We start from the raw sequence: 12,900 nt of genomic DNA, 5'->3' as shown, positions 1-12,900 counted from the left end.
CCCCCCCCCCCCCCCCCCCTCATGTTTTCTGCTAATAGAACAGGGTTTGCTCAGTTTATTGTTCCCCCCTCTGTTCAGCCATGACAACTTCATCTCAGTCTAGATGCTAATGATCTTTGATTCCTTTTGAGAGATTTCTATTGTAATCGTATGCATAGTTTTTGTTTGTACCAATAGATAATTCTTAGTAAATAAGATCCCAAAGAGTAACTATTTGAAACCAGAACAAGTGAGGGTATATTACTACTTCCTCCCCTACTATCTTTTCCTCGTTAAAGACCAATTTGAGATGTGGCTGAAAACACACTGCGATAATAGTGACCAGAAATGCGCACAACCAGACCAGGAATGCATTCTAACAAGGTAGAAGTAGAACACCGAATAAGATCATGCCGGAATTTTTTTGTGAACTGTGAGTAGCATGGCTATAGCAATTAGCAACAGTCGGATGGGGGAGGTAGTGCAACTCAAGTGGGGACAATCATGCTGTAATGTAGAGACGCGGCAGAAGAGGTGAATATTTGAAGTTCCAAAGTTTGGTGATCTTGACAGCGGATTAATTATGAGACAGTTCACAGAAGATTGAACCGAACTCTAGATACCATTTTGAAGTTTTGAGTTTTAGATAAAAGGAGAAGAATAAAAAGAAATATTATTATGAATCATGATGCAATAAACTTGATAGGCTATAGCAGCAGTTAGATGGCGGAGGTAGGGCGACTCAAGTTGTGACAATAATGCTGCAAAGAAAGGTCACATAGGATCGAACTAGACTCTAGATATCATGTTGAAGTTCTGAGTTTTTGGGATTGCAACAATAGAATAGTGATGGGATAGGTCACATAGGATCGAACTAGACTCTAGATATCATATTGAAGTTTTAAGTTTTAGATAAAAGGAGGATAAGAATTAGAAATATAATTTGATGCAATAAACATTTTAGTAACTTGATACGAAAGACCAAACACTATGATTTAAAAACTAAAATTTGTAATTATGTTGTCATTATGAGCTTTTCATAAATGTATGTAGAGTGATCTATTAAATAATATTCACTAATATGATTTATACACACACACACACAGAGTGTATATTAGTTCTAAATGATTCTTTATGTAATAAAATTTATATTCACTAAATTGAGTTAACACGAATTAATAAGTTATGAACTTATTGATTAAGCAGTACCTCTCATGATTTATAAAATTTCATCTTCCCAACATTATTAAGTTATATAGAGATTTTACTCTGATTTTCTCGACATTTACTGTGCTTCTATTGCAAAGAACTATTCAATAGCTAATCTGTATGCCCAGGGTCTTGAAGATAAAGCTTGGAGGACAAAACAAAGTAGTGTACAATTACTTGGTGCTATGGCTTACTGTGCTCCTCAACAGTTGTCTCAGTGCCTCCCTAAGATTGTACCAAAATTGACTGAGGTATTACATTAAACCATCACAATATAATAAGTATGTTTTTTGTAATTTATTGATTGCATTACCTAAATCCATATCTTTATTTGAAGGTTTTGACTGATTCCCATCCTAAAGTCCAGTCAGCTGGGCAAATGGCCCTTCAACAGGTTAGCCTTGGGTTATATACTGTCTCCATTTGATTACCTGTACGGTAGGTTATTGTTGCATTTTATATTTTCTTTTCTCTTTCAGGTTGGAAGTGTAATAAAGAATCCAGAAATATCTGCTCTTGTCCCTACACTACTTAAGGGACTTAGTGATCCTAATGAGCATACTAAATATTCGCTTGATATTCTTCTCCAAGTAGGGTTTTTGACATGTACTTTGGTGATTTAAATCTTATATTCTGTTGCATTTAATCCGATTTGTTGGCTGCAGACAACCTTTGTTAATTCGATTGATGCCCCATCACTTGCATTATTGGTACCAATTGTACACCGAGGACTGAGGGTACGGAGTGCTGACACTAAGAAGAGGGCATCACAAATAGTTGGAAACATGTGTTCATTGGTTACCGAGCCTAAAGATATGATACCATATATAGGATTATTGCTCCCTGAAGTAAAAAAGGTACAGTCTCACGGTAGCTTTTGCAATATGTGTATTAGCATTGACCCTTCGTTCATTACGTGTATATATCATGAGAGCAGGTTCTTGTGGATCCTATCCCAGAAGTTCGGTCAGTTGCTGCTAGAGCCATTGGATCCCTTATAGGGGGAATGGGTGAAGAAAATTTCCCTGATCTTGTCCCATGGTTGTTTGAAACTCTGAAGTCTGACAATAGTAATGTCGAACGCTCTGGAGCGGCTCAAGGCCTGAGTGAGGTCAGTTCCCCCCTAATTCTCTCCCCCTCTTTGGCTAAAAAGTATGGAATGATGCTAGGTTCCATTGTTTGGATTGTTCAAAATAAGATTAATTGGAATGAAACCTGATTGAATGCATTTCATTTCATGCTGTCCAATAATTTTTTTATTTACCTCCACTTGTGTGATATGACATCTTTCCCTTCATTCAATCATTAAAAATATCCAAAAAATAGATTGGTAGCTTCATTCATTCCCCTCTAACCCATTTCACTTATAATCATATATCCAAACTCAGCTTAGTAGCACTATCATATTTACTTGTGATTAATGAAGATAAATTTTGAGTTATGCATGACTATTTATCACATCGGAATAGGTGATCAGAATTGAATATTAACATCATTCTTGATATGTTATCTAAAATCATATGTACTTGTGATTAATGAAAAGAAATTGTGAGGTTGTTATGTGATTTAGATATTTAAGTAGAACCAGACTGATAAGAATCATGCATGACTATCACATTGTGATCAGAATTGAATATTAACATCATTCTTTGGGTAAGGAATTTTCCTCTTTTTTTTTTTAACTATTTGATGTACTCCACCACCTGAACGAACTTCAGGTCTTAGCTGCACTTGGCGTTGTGTACTTTGAGCATGTATTACCTGACATTATTCGAAATTGCTCCCATCAAAAAGCATCTGTTCGAGATGGATACTTGACATTGTTCAAGGTAAAACAATTTAATTTGATTTTTGTTCTTATTTTTAATTTCGGAAGATTATTTTTACAGAACTTCGTTTAATCAGTTTTTCAAAATATTAGTATTTGCCACGGTCATTAGGAGTCCAGTTCCAAAACTATCTTCCCCAGGTGCTGCCTGCTATCTTAGACGGTATGCTATTTTTAATTTTTGGGTCTGGTAATGTGCTTTTATTGCTGTTCTTGGTATGCTGTCTCTAAATTATTGCGTTCGTGTTTTTTTAATCATTATAGGTCTTGCTGACGAGAATGAATCTGTCCGTGATGCTGCACTAGGGGCTGGCCATGTCCTGGTCGAACATTATGCAACAACGTATGTTCTAACCTTGTTTTCAGGCATCACATAGTTAATGATTATTATTGGACTTGATTTTTGAAAAATGTAATTGTGTAACCTTAAATGCTTGTAAACTATTAAATTATTCATGTTAGAGCTATTGCTACTTTTGCTATATCCTTGGTCGTTTTCATTACAAAGGCCATTAATTGTTTCTATTAAATATTCACAGGTCTCTACCTCTTCTCCTACCAGCTGTTGAGGATGGTATATTTAATGATAGTTGGCGTATTAGACAGAGCTCTGTGGAGCTTTTGGGTGACCTGTTATTCAAAGTATGTAATGGTCAATTTAACAGCAAATCAATCACCGAACTTGATTTGGTTTATGAGCCAATTTATTCCTTTCAGGTTGCTGGAACGTCTGGTAAAGCTTTACTTGAGGGGGGAAGTGACGATGAAGGTTCTAGTACTGAGGCTCATGGGCGTGCCATCATTGAGGTTCTGGGGCGTGATAAGCGTAATGAAGTACTAGCTGCATTGTATATGGTTCGAGCAGATATTAGTCTGTCAGTACGTCAGGTAATGATTTTTCTACTCGACTCTTTTTTATTGGCAGGGTTCATTATTATTTGGCAATATAGAAATCAACTGTCAGAACTGAATGCTTCTTTTTCAGGCTGCATTACACGTGTGGAAAACTATTGTAGCAAATACTCCGAAAACTCTTAGGGAAATAATGCCAGTTTTGATGGATACTTTAATTGCATCCCTTGCATCAGCGTCATCTGAAAGGCGGCAGGTATGCACTCTTAGGAAACTATTGTCACAGCTTTCAGAAATTATATGTCCTTATTGCTAATTTTCATGCAGGTTGCTGGACGATCATTGGGTGAGCTTGTCAGGAAGCTTGGTGAACGCGTGCTTCCGTTGATAATCCCAATTTTATCCCAGGGTCTGAGTGACCCTGACAGCAGCAGAAGACAGGTTAGAATAATTTATGGTGTTAGGATTTTATTTATATTTTCGATTGGAAACATATATACAATGGACATTTCAAAAAGGCAATAGCTCATGTTACTTGATACAATTATTATTTCATTGCTTGAAAGGGTGTATGTGTTGGTCTGAGTGAAGTAATGGCAAGCGCTGGTAAGAGTCAGTTGTTGACCTTCATGAATGAGCTCATCCCCACTATTCGAACTGCCCTCTGTGATAGGTTTGTTTATTTTAATGTGTTCACTGATTTTGGAAATTTTTTACCCTGCATTATCTTATATTTAGATGCATATGTTTACAGTGAGCCTGCAGTTCGTGAATCCGCGGGCCTAGCCTTCAGCACTCTGTACAAGGTTGTCCCTTTTTACTCTATGCTTGATTTTTTGTATTCAAGCTTTAGCTAGCGGTATCAAGTTAAACTCAAATGTTTTACTGTACCTTATCCCTGAAAAAATCGCAATGTAGAGTGCTGGAATGCAAGCTATTGATGAGATTGTTCCGACTCTTCTACATGCATTGGAGGTCGATAAAACTTCCGACACTGCACTTGATGGCCTTAAACAAATTCTGAGGTAATATGTTGCTGTCATTGTCACAGGGTCATTAATAGTGAATTTATTGTTTCTACCAACTTGTCAGCTGACTTATCTATTACATTTTCTTTTTATAGTGTAAGAACAAGTGCAGTATTGCCCCACATTCTACCCAAACTAGTTCATCCTCCATTGTCGTACGTGTCTCTCTGTTTTGATTCATTTGTTCCGGATGTTTTATCATTTGCATCTTAATTAAAAAATTGCTGGTACATGGTCAGTGCCTTCCATGCACATGCTCTGGGGGCTTTAGCAGAGGTTGCTGGGCCTGGTCTTGACTTTCATCTTGGTACCGTGCTTCCTCCTTTGTTATCAGCTATGAGTGATGTTGACCAGGTAGAATACACATCTTCAGACATCGTATTTGCAATTTATATTTGACTATTTGCTGTGTTTTCCTCCTATAGAATGTAGAAGATTATATTTTTTTATGCATAATGTAGAAGATTATTGAATGCTTTTTTGTTGACTGTTGAAATTCTAGGAGGTCCAAGCTTCTGCTAAGGAGGCTGCTGAAACAATAGTCTTGGTTATTGACGACGAAGGTGTTGAGCCACTTATATCAGAGCTTGTGAAAGGTGTTAGTGATAGCCAGGTACCTATCTTGTTATAACCACTATAATTTAATGCTTTCCAGTATTTGGTCCTTCTCACTTTTTTTTGGACAATTTATGTCAACAGGCAGCTGTCAGAAGATCCAGTTCATATCTGATAGGATATCTCTTCAAAAATAGCAAGTTATATCTGGTTGATGAAGCTCCAAACATGATATCTACCCTAATAGTCCTGTTGAGTGATACAGATTCATCTGTTGTTACTGTAAGCTGAATTATTTGTTGAAATTATACTTACATACCCTGTTGAGTATATTATTTATAATTTGACATTTTTATTAAAATTTGATTTTTTGTTAAGGTTGCTTGGGAAGCTTTGTCAAGGGTCATTATTTCGGTTCCCAAGGAGGTGCTCCCTTCGTATATAAAATTAGTTCGTGACGCTGTATCCTCATCCCGAGACAAGGAACGGAGGAAGAAGAAGGTGGGCCTGTAATTTTGATAGTTATTCCTCATCACGGCTTTCGGATATTAGCTTATTAGATTCTAATGTTTACTTTCAATGTTACTAATGCTTGTGTTTTGTGTGATTGCTTTGCAGGGAGGACCAATTCTCATACCTGGATTTTGTCTTCCTAAAGCTTTACAGCCCATATTGCCAATTTTTCTCCAAGTATTCTTTTTCTTTACATTGAAATTTCTGCATTTTGTTTGTAGCAGCCTTTGATGTTTTCTACTCTAGTTACTTGCTGAAACTGACAGAAAATGAAAAAAATTTGTATGTTATTGATAACTAATCCTTTGGTTAGTGATTACAATGTAGACGGTTTGGAAAACCACATGAAAGGAACCCATGCAATTTTAAGAGTGACTTGTCTGTCCCATCGCACTCTACATTTATGCTAAAGTTTTGAAAAAGAATTACAAATATGCTGTTTTTTTCCCCCTTGCCACATGGTCAAAAAGGCTTTCAAACGATTTAAGCATTGTTTTCTTCTTAACGTTCCTTTGTGTGATATACTTATTGTTGGAAGATTTGTACATAAAATTCATTCAGTTAAACTTTATGCTCTCAGGGTCTCATAAGTGGGTCTGCTGAATTGAGGGAGCAGGCAGCATTAGGGCTCGGTGAACTGATAGAGGTGACCAGTGAACAATCGCTCAAGGACTTTGTCATCCCAATAACAGGGTATGTTGTAAAAAAATGCTGATGTTGATTATACTATTAAATCTTTTTATTTTAGCTAAGCAAGTTTAAAACGATTCCATTTTATTATTAATCCTGTGACAACCTTATGGTTTTTCTCTCTTTTCTCCACATGTGAAGTACCTGGTACTCGTACCGTACTTGTGGGTACTCATTTTTTCCCCATTATTCTTTTGCGAGTGTAATTGGTGATTTTCTTATGCGTATACATTAATATAATATTATTCGTGTATTTGAGTGCATTTATTGCAACTAGACACAATTTTTGACTTTTTTAACTTTCACTAGTGATTTGAACATTTTAGCTCTCTAAGTTACAACATATATAAAAAAATAATGTTTTTTATTGTCGTATTTATTTTTCTAGGACATTTTTCTTTTTATAAATTCTGACTTTGCCCATCATATTTGTTACAGGCCTCTTATTCGTATAATAGGTGACCGCTTCCCGTGGCAGGTGAAGAGTGCAATTTTGTCTACTCTGACTATCATGATTAGAAAGGGTGGCATCTTTCTGAAACCTTTTCTACCTCAACTGCAAACAACATTTGTCAAGTGTCTACAGGATAGTACAAGGTTAATTTGAATCAGTAATTTATTTTTCCTTTTCATCTGTTGTCAGTCTATCATTTGTTTTTGCCTTCCAATCATATAATATTTAGAATAACTTGCTACGAATTCCCTTCAATTCTGACTTATATAGATTTGACCTTGGTTTTATAATTGGCAAATGACCCTTGAGTGGAAATAATAAAGGAAAATGAACAAACGTAATCAGACATCAATTACATCATAAGAGAGAAAATACAGATTTAATTGAATTACTGTCTGAGCTGTCTAATAGTAATATATAACTGCATCATATATCCGCCCACCATTTCAAAGTTTGGAGTTGAGACTCTATTTTGAAGGTTGTATTTGCTGCTATTCATCTAAACATTTTTGTTAATTTGACCTTACTTGTATTCTTTGCCTATTTAGTTATTGATGGTGTATCAACCAGCAACAGCTTCTATGTACTTTAAATTGTTCCTTATTAGATATTATTTGACTGCAGAACTGTTCGTTCTGGTGCTGCCCTGGCCCTTGGGATGCTCAGTGGACTCAGTACCAGGGTTGACCCTTTAGTTAGTGATATGCTTTCCAGTCTGCAGGTAATTTTATTACCATTATTCTTGCTTAAGCTTGCTATTGTTCTGACTCAAGCTAATGCATTATTGCAAATCTTAAACATGTAATATTGCTGACTGTTACTCATCCAATACAAAACTGTTGAATTTTTATTGTTTAGGGATCAGATGGTGGTGTCCGAGAAGCAATTTTTAGTGCTTTGAAAGGTGTATTGAGGCATGCTGGGAAGAATGTGAGCTCTGCTGTTAGAAGTCGTATTTACAGTGTTCTGAAGGATTTTATTCATCATGATGATGATCGAGTTCGAATCTATGCTGCAAGCATATTGGGTATCTTGACACAGGTTCGTAGACTGTTGAATAGAATTTCATTTGCGAACTGCTCGAGAGGTATGAGGGAGAGGGAAAAAGTAAGTTAGTGATAGACTCTTTTTTTACTGACATTTCAAAATGAATTAAGCGTGCGATGCATAGTCTGCTATCTACTGAGGTATTTATACAGAAACCCAAGTTTGTCCTGCAAGCTATTCTCATAACAGAAATCAATAGCTATTGTAACAGACTTGTAACCATAAAAACTGTTATGACAGACTGAATGTTTTAGAACAGCAAGCAATTTACATGCTTCGAAACTATATATAGCTTAAGATTTTTCCATTTATTAATTTATATTTGGATGACCATATGTTTGTTTCTCTTCCACTTTGTTCTGTGATAGATATAATTTTACTGAGATGAGCTGGTGATTGTTTCTTGATTATGTCATTACTCATTACCATTATTATCATTTTATGTATTCAGTCATAATTGCTTAATTCTGCTTCATTTATGGATTATGTCTTTATTATTTTCGTCTGATTGCCCGGCAACTCTAACTGCAGTACCTCGAAGCTGTTCAATTGACAGAGTTGATTCAGGAACTGTCCAGTCTAGCTAATTCACCAAACTGGCCTTCTAGGCATGGCTCCATCCTTACAATATCTTCCTTGCTCTATCACAATCCAGCACCAATTTTTTCGTCTTCGTTGTTCCCAACTATTGTAGATTGCCTTAGATACGCATTGAAGGATGAGAAGGTGCGTTAGTCTTCAACTATATTATCTTGTTAGATTATTACTATTTTCTGATTTCTTTCATTTTTCTGAATAACAGTTTCCTCTTCGTGAAACTTCGACCAAGGCATTGGGAAGGCTGCTTCTTTATCAAGCTCAAGTCGATCCTTCTGACACACAGCTTTACAAAGATATTCTTTTATTGCTAGTTACATCCACACGCGACGAATCCAGTGAAGTTAGAAGAAGGGCATTATCTGCTATAAAGGCTGTTGCCAAAGTATAAACTTGAACAAACTTTCACTTCTTTAGACTATTATATTGTTTAAATTTTATATTTCTCATCGAAGAAACACTGCAGGCACATCCTTCGGCCATTATGTCACACGGTGCGGTTATTGGCCCTGCATTAGCAGAGTGTTTAAAAGATGCAAATACTCCAGTTAGACTTGCTGCAGAACGATGTGCTCTACATGCCTTCCAACTAACAAAGGGTATTTTTTCCTGCATTTTTTAAAAGCTCTTTATCTTATATTCTTGTGGTTGATCATTAGGAAATGTTTGACTTACGTATGTTCTCAACATCTATTGGCCATTGAAAAAGGACAAAAGAAGTTCTGTCCAGTCTTCAAAATCATAAATATAAATAAGGAATCAGAATATAATCAAGCAACTTATGATATTTCAAGATTGATTTATCAGCTTTATGAATCAAAATTCTCGGGTTATTTTGCTCATGATTTATCTTTTTCCCAGTTATGAAAACCATTTCTTTCAGAACCCTAGCATGCCTAAATCTCTTTGAAAAACTTGAAATATTTACCCTTATTTTCCAAACCATTCTTGCCCTTGCGTGTCTACAAAAAGGTTTATATCCACCAATGTCAGACCTTCGCACAACCGTACATGACCTATGAAATCATAGTTTCTGCTTAAATGTATTTTAGAATTAGCAACCAATAATTGGTGTGCATATATGTTTTATTACTCTAATGGTTTTTGGTTTTTCAGGTTCTGAAAATGTTCAAGCAGTACAAAAGTATATCACTGGCTTGGATGCTAGACGTCTATCAAAGTTTCCTGAATATAGGTACTTTTATTATCAAATATTCCAATATCATCAGTTGTTCCAAGACACTGTATCACAAATTATTAATTCCCATTATCAAAGTTAAGCCATTAATCAGGGCTTATGTTATTAATGAATTTCACTCATGATTTGATTTTCTACAATACAGTGATGACAGTGGAGACAGTGACGAAGATATATCAACTAGTTAAGTATCAATCAAGTGTTTTGTTACTCGATTTCTTCTCAAAGAGTGGGTTACAAAGTAATACCCAATGATAACCAAATTTGTAATGGCAGAGCACATTAGAGTCAAAGATAGATAGGTATACGCAATGTGAGGCTTTTTACCCAATTTTTTTGGCCTGGGGTTTTGATTGTGTTAATATAATTGTAAATCATGAGGCGAATTGTCTGTAACTTCACTGTTTTTTTAGTACTTATTCAATTTTGGTGGTAATATGTAGGCTTTTTTTTCTCTAATAGATTTATATTCATTTGTCAATTACGACGCCTTGTGCAGCGGTATTTCCATCATTGCAGGGTTTTTTTTTCCATGCCCTTTTATTATGTAGAATGTTGATTCACTACGAATTAATAGAATCTCTGCGTTTCTAATAGTGGGGTACTAAATCAAAGTCAAACTGTTTTTATAACCTCTTTCAAATTCTCGTAAAAGTTTATGGAATGAGATAAGTCAATTTAAACAGATCTTCTGATATGATTACTTTTGGCACATTTGGTTAAATTATGTATTAATCAGCTCAATTACTGATCGAATAGCTGTTTTTTTAGATTTGTTGGGTGAAATGAATAATTTATTCAATAACCCCCACTTAAAATTGTGCTCAAAAAAGAAAAACTGCTAAATGTTTTATTAATATTGTATTTTTTGAAACTGATAATCATGGAGTTACTTTTGTATGTAAAAATAACTTTGATTTGTTTTTAAGTCTTAGTTTAATTGCAAATGTTGTTATTATTAAGTTTGACGAATTTGAAATTTCTTAGTTATATGTATTATTTATGTTGGTATTTGATATTAATATTTTTTTTACATGGAACATATATAAGTGTTTGGTTAATTGTCAATTAAATAAATCACTGCTCTAGCTACACGTACGGCATCTCGTATATTGATGCCATACTCTGACAACTTAAATTTTGTCTTGAATGTAGAAGCATCCAAGATTCAAAATCCAATTTAAATACTCACTGCTTCTAATTTTCATGTCATATGGGTGGACGTGCGTTTGTAAAACACATCTCTAAAGAAAGCTCTTTCTTAAAACCATAATGTCGAGGTTGACTACATTTACTTATAGCACAAAATCCTCCCCAATACGTTGACTACATCTACATAATTTCTTACTTCGATGTCTTAAAGTCCAAACCATAATTATATTTTCTCGTTGTGATTCAGTTTTATAATCTAAATTCTGTTCTAAATTTTATTAAGTAGCTAGGTAGCTGCTTCTTCAAAAAATCGAAGTTATCATCAAATATAGGAAGCTTCACCCCATAGCAAGTTGGTTCTCTAACTTGACTCACTTGATTGAAACATAATTTAGTTGCAACTTGCAAGTTTTCTATGAATATATTTAATATGGTTTAGTAAGCTTTTTTCCTCATTCCTCCATTCATTCACCGAACACCTTAATTTGTAGAATATTTTTAACATCAATCTACTCTAGTGAGTTTTACGTGTAACTTGTTGGGTCTAGTAGTATATACAAAGAAAATAATAATCTAGAGAAAATGATGGTTAAATTTTGATTAAGTACACGAGCACTGAGAGTCATTAAATAGAAAACATACAAGCCACATAATATTACTATTTTCGTGAATATCCTACTGGCTACTTGTATCACGCTTAATACGACTCTTTTTGCAAAAGAAAAATAGATAGAAAATAAATTTAAAACTGAAATATGGTTGGTCTACATTTACTATAGCAAAAAACATGTAAGTGTATTCTTTTTTGTATATAATAAAATATATAAATTTATTCCGGCAATTTAAAATTTTACACCACATGATTATACAAAAGTTTTACGTTTTATGTCTATCTCCCTTTTATATACATTAAGTAAGTTATATCTTAATTAGAAGAAGAAAAAAACTATGTCTATATCCCTTTTATATACAAAACTTTTTTTTTGTCTATCTGTGTTCTAAATTTATTAATATTTATAAAAATTTAATTTTTATATTATGTCAATTAATACTATAAAACATATTTACACATCTACACGTCAATTATATTTTTCAATATAAATATTTTAAAAGTCAACGTAACAGAAATACATTATGACGTGTATAAAAAAAACTTTAACTAACTTTAACAATTTCATCTAATATTAGTGAATCTACACTCTGTTAACAATAAAAAGATAAATAAGATAGACAACCATTCTAGGGTTTCATAACATAGAGTGAACTAAATTTGAGTTAATAGGGTTACAATGAGTATATATACAAAAAAAAAAAATGTCTAAAATACCCTTACTACTAATATATAATAACATTATCTAATTCAAACAATCATTAATTAAATCATATTTTAATTAATTATCTCATAACTTTAGATACTTCTTTTCTTAGAAACTAGATGGTAAAAAACAAAAACAAAAGAAAGAAGGTAGTGATTTTCGATGGAAATATTAATGGCAAAGTGTATGGTGGCAGATACACATTGAAGGAGTGCAATAAAAAGGGGATTGTTTTCAGTTGGGTAGGTTTGAGTTTTAATTATAAAGCTTTGAATATGTTTCATCTTTGAAGCCAGCCATTCCAACAACTTTCTCTTCTCTTCCCTATCTCCTTAACGTTTGTGCAATGTGTTTAGCTTATTTACCATTATTATCATACATACATGAATCAAATGCAATCATGATAGGATATTGATGCTCAATTAAGTCCAAGAGGGTCTCTTTGAACTAACATCTTTAATTAACCTCACCCACCACTCTTT

The 12,900-nt window shown here is 34.1% G+C and overlaps 1 protein-coding gene across 1 annotated transcript in view; it reads left to right on the top strand.

Annotated features, from left to right (window-relative positions):
• The window catches only part of LOC101490900 (protein ILITYHIA), a 28,460-nt gene extending 18,074 nt beyond the window's left edge, over positions 1-10,386 (top strand). Inside the window, exons 31-60 of the mRNA XM_012714125.3 lie at positions 1,317-1,439; positions 1,526-1,582; positions 1,668-1,778; positions 1,854-2,045; positions 2,126-2,299; positions 2,907-3,017; positions 3,110-3,179; positions 3,281-3,359; positions 3,556-3,658; positions 3,734-3,904; positions 4,002-4,124; positions 4,196-4,309; positions 4,435-4,541; positions 4,623-4,674; positions 4,787-4,893; positions 4,992-5,051; positions 5,136-5,250; positions 5,399-5,509; positions 5,596-5,733; positions 5,830-5,952; positions 6,070-6,141; positions 6,545-6,657; positions 7,093-7,251; positions 7,733-7,829; positions 7,967-8,149; positions 8,687-8,881; positions 8,958-9,137; positions 9,219-9,351; positions 9,869-9,947; positions 10,096-10,386. Coding sequence (XP_012569579.1) covers positions 1,317-1,439; positions 1,526-1,582; positions 1,668-1,778; positions 1,854-2,045; positions 2,126-2,299; positions 2,907-3,017; positions 3,110-3,179; positions 3,281-3,359; positions 3,556-3,658; positions 3,734-3,904; positions 4,002-4,124; positions 4,196-4,309; positions 4,435-4,541; positions 4,623-4,674; positions 4,787-4,893; positions 4,992-5,051; positions 5,136-5,250; positions 5,399-5,509; positions 5,596-5,733; positions 5,830-5,952; positions 6,070-6,141; positions 6,545-6,657; positions 7,093-7,251; positions 7,733-7,829; positions 7,967-8,149; positions 8,687-8,881; positions 8,958-9,137; positions 9,219-9,351; positions 9,869-9,947; positions 10,096-10,138 — 3,495 coding nt within the window. The 3' untranslated portion in view covers positions 10,139-10,386. The remainder of the gene's footprint in view (positions 1-1,316; positions 1,440-1,525; positions 1,583-1,667; positions 1,779-1,853; positions 2,046-2,125; positions 2,300-2,906; positions 3,018-3,109; positions 3,180-3,280; positions 3,360-3,555; positions 3,659-3,733; positions 3,905-4,001; positions 4,125-4,195; positions 4,310-4,434; positions 4,542-4,622; positions 4,675-4,786; positions 4,894-4,991; positions 5,052-5,135; positions 5,251-5,398; positions 5,510-5,595; positions 5,734-5,829; positions 5,953-6,069; positions 6,142-6,544; positions 6,658-7,092; positions 7,252-7,732; positions 7,830-7,966; positions 8,150-8,686; positions 8,882-8,957; positions 9,138-9,218; positions 9,352-9,868; positions 9,948-10,095) is intronic.
• The last annotated feature ends 2,514 nt before the right edge of the window (positions 10,387-12,900 follow it).

The sequence above is a fragment of the Cicer arietinum genome, chromosome 3 (genome assembly GCF_000331145.2).
Source record: "Cicer arietinum cultivar CDC Frontier isolate Library 1 chromosome 3, Cicar.CDCFrontier_v2.0, whole genome shotgun sequence".
NCBI classification, from domain to species: Eukaryota; Viridiplantae; Streptophyta; class Magnoliopsida; order Fabales; family Fabaceae; genus Cicer; species Cicer arietinum.
Note: the sequence above shows the minus strand (reverse complement) of the source record. Positions and strands in the feature narration are given on the sequence as shown.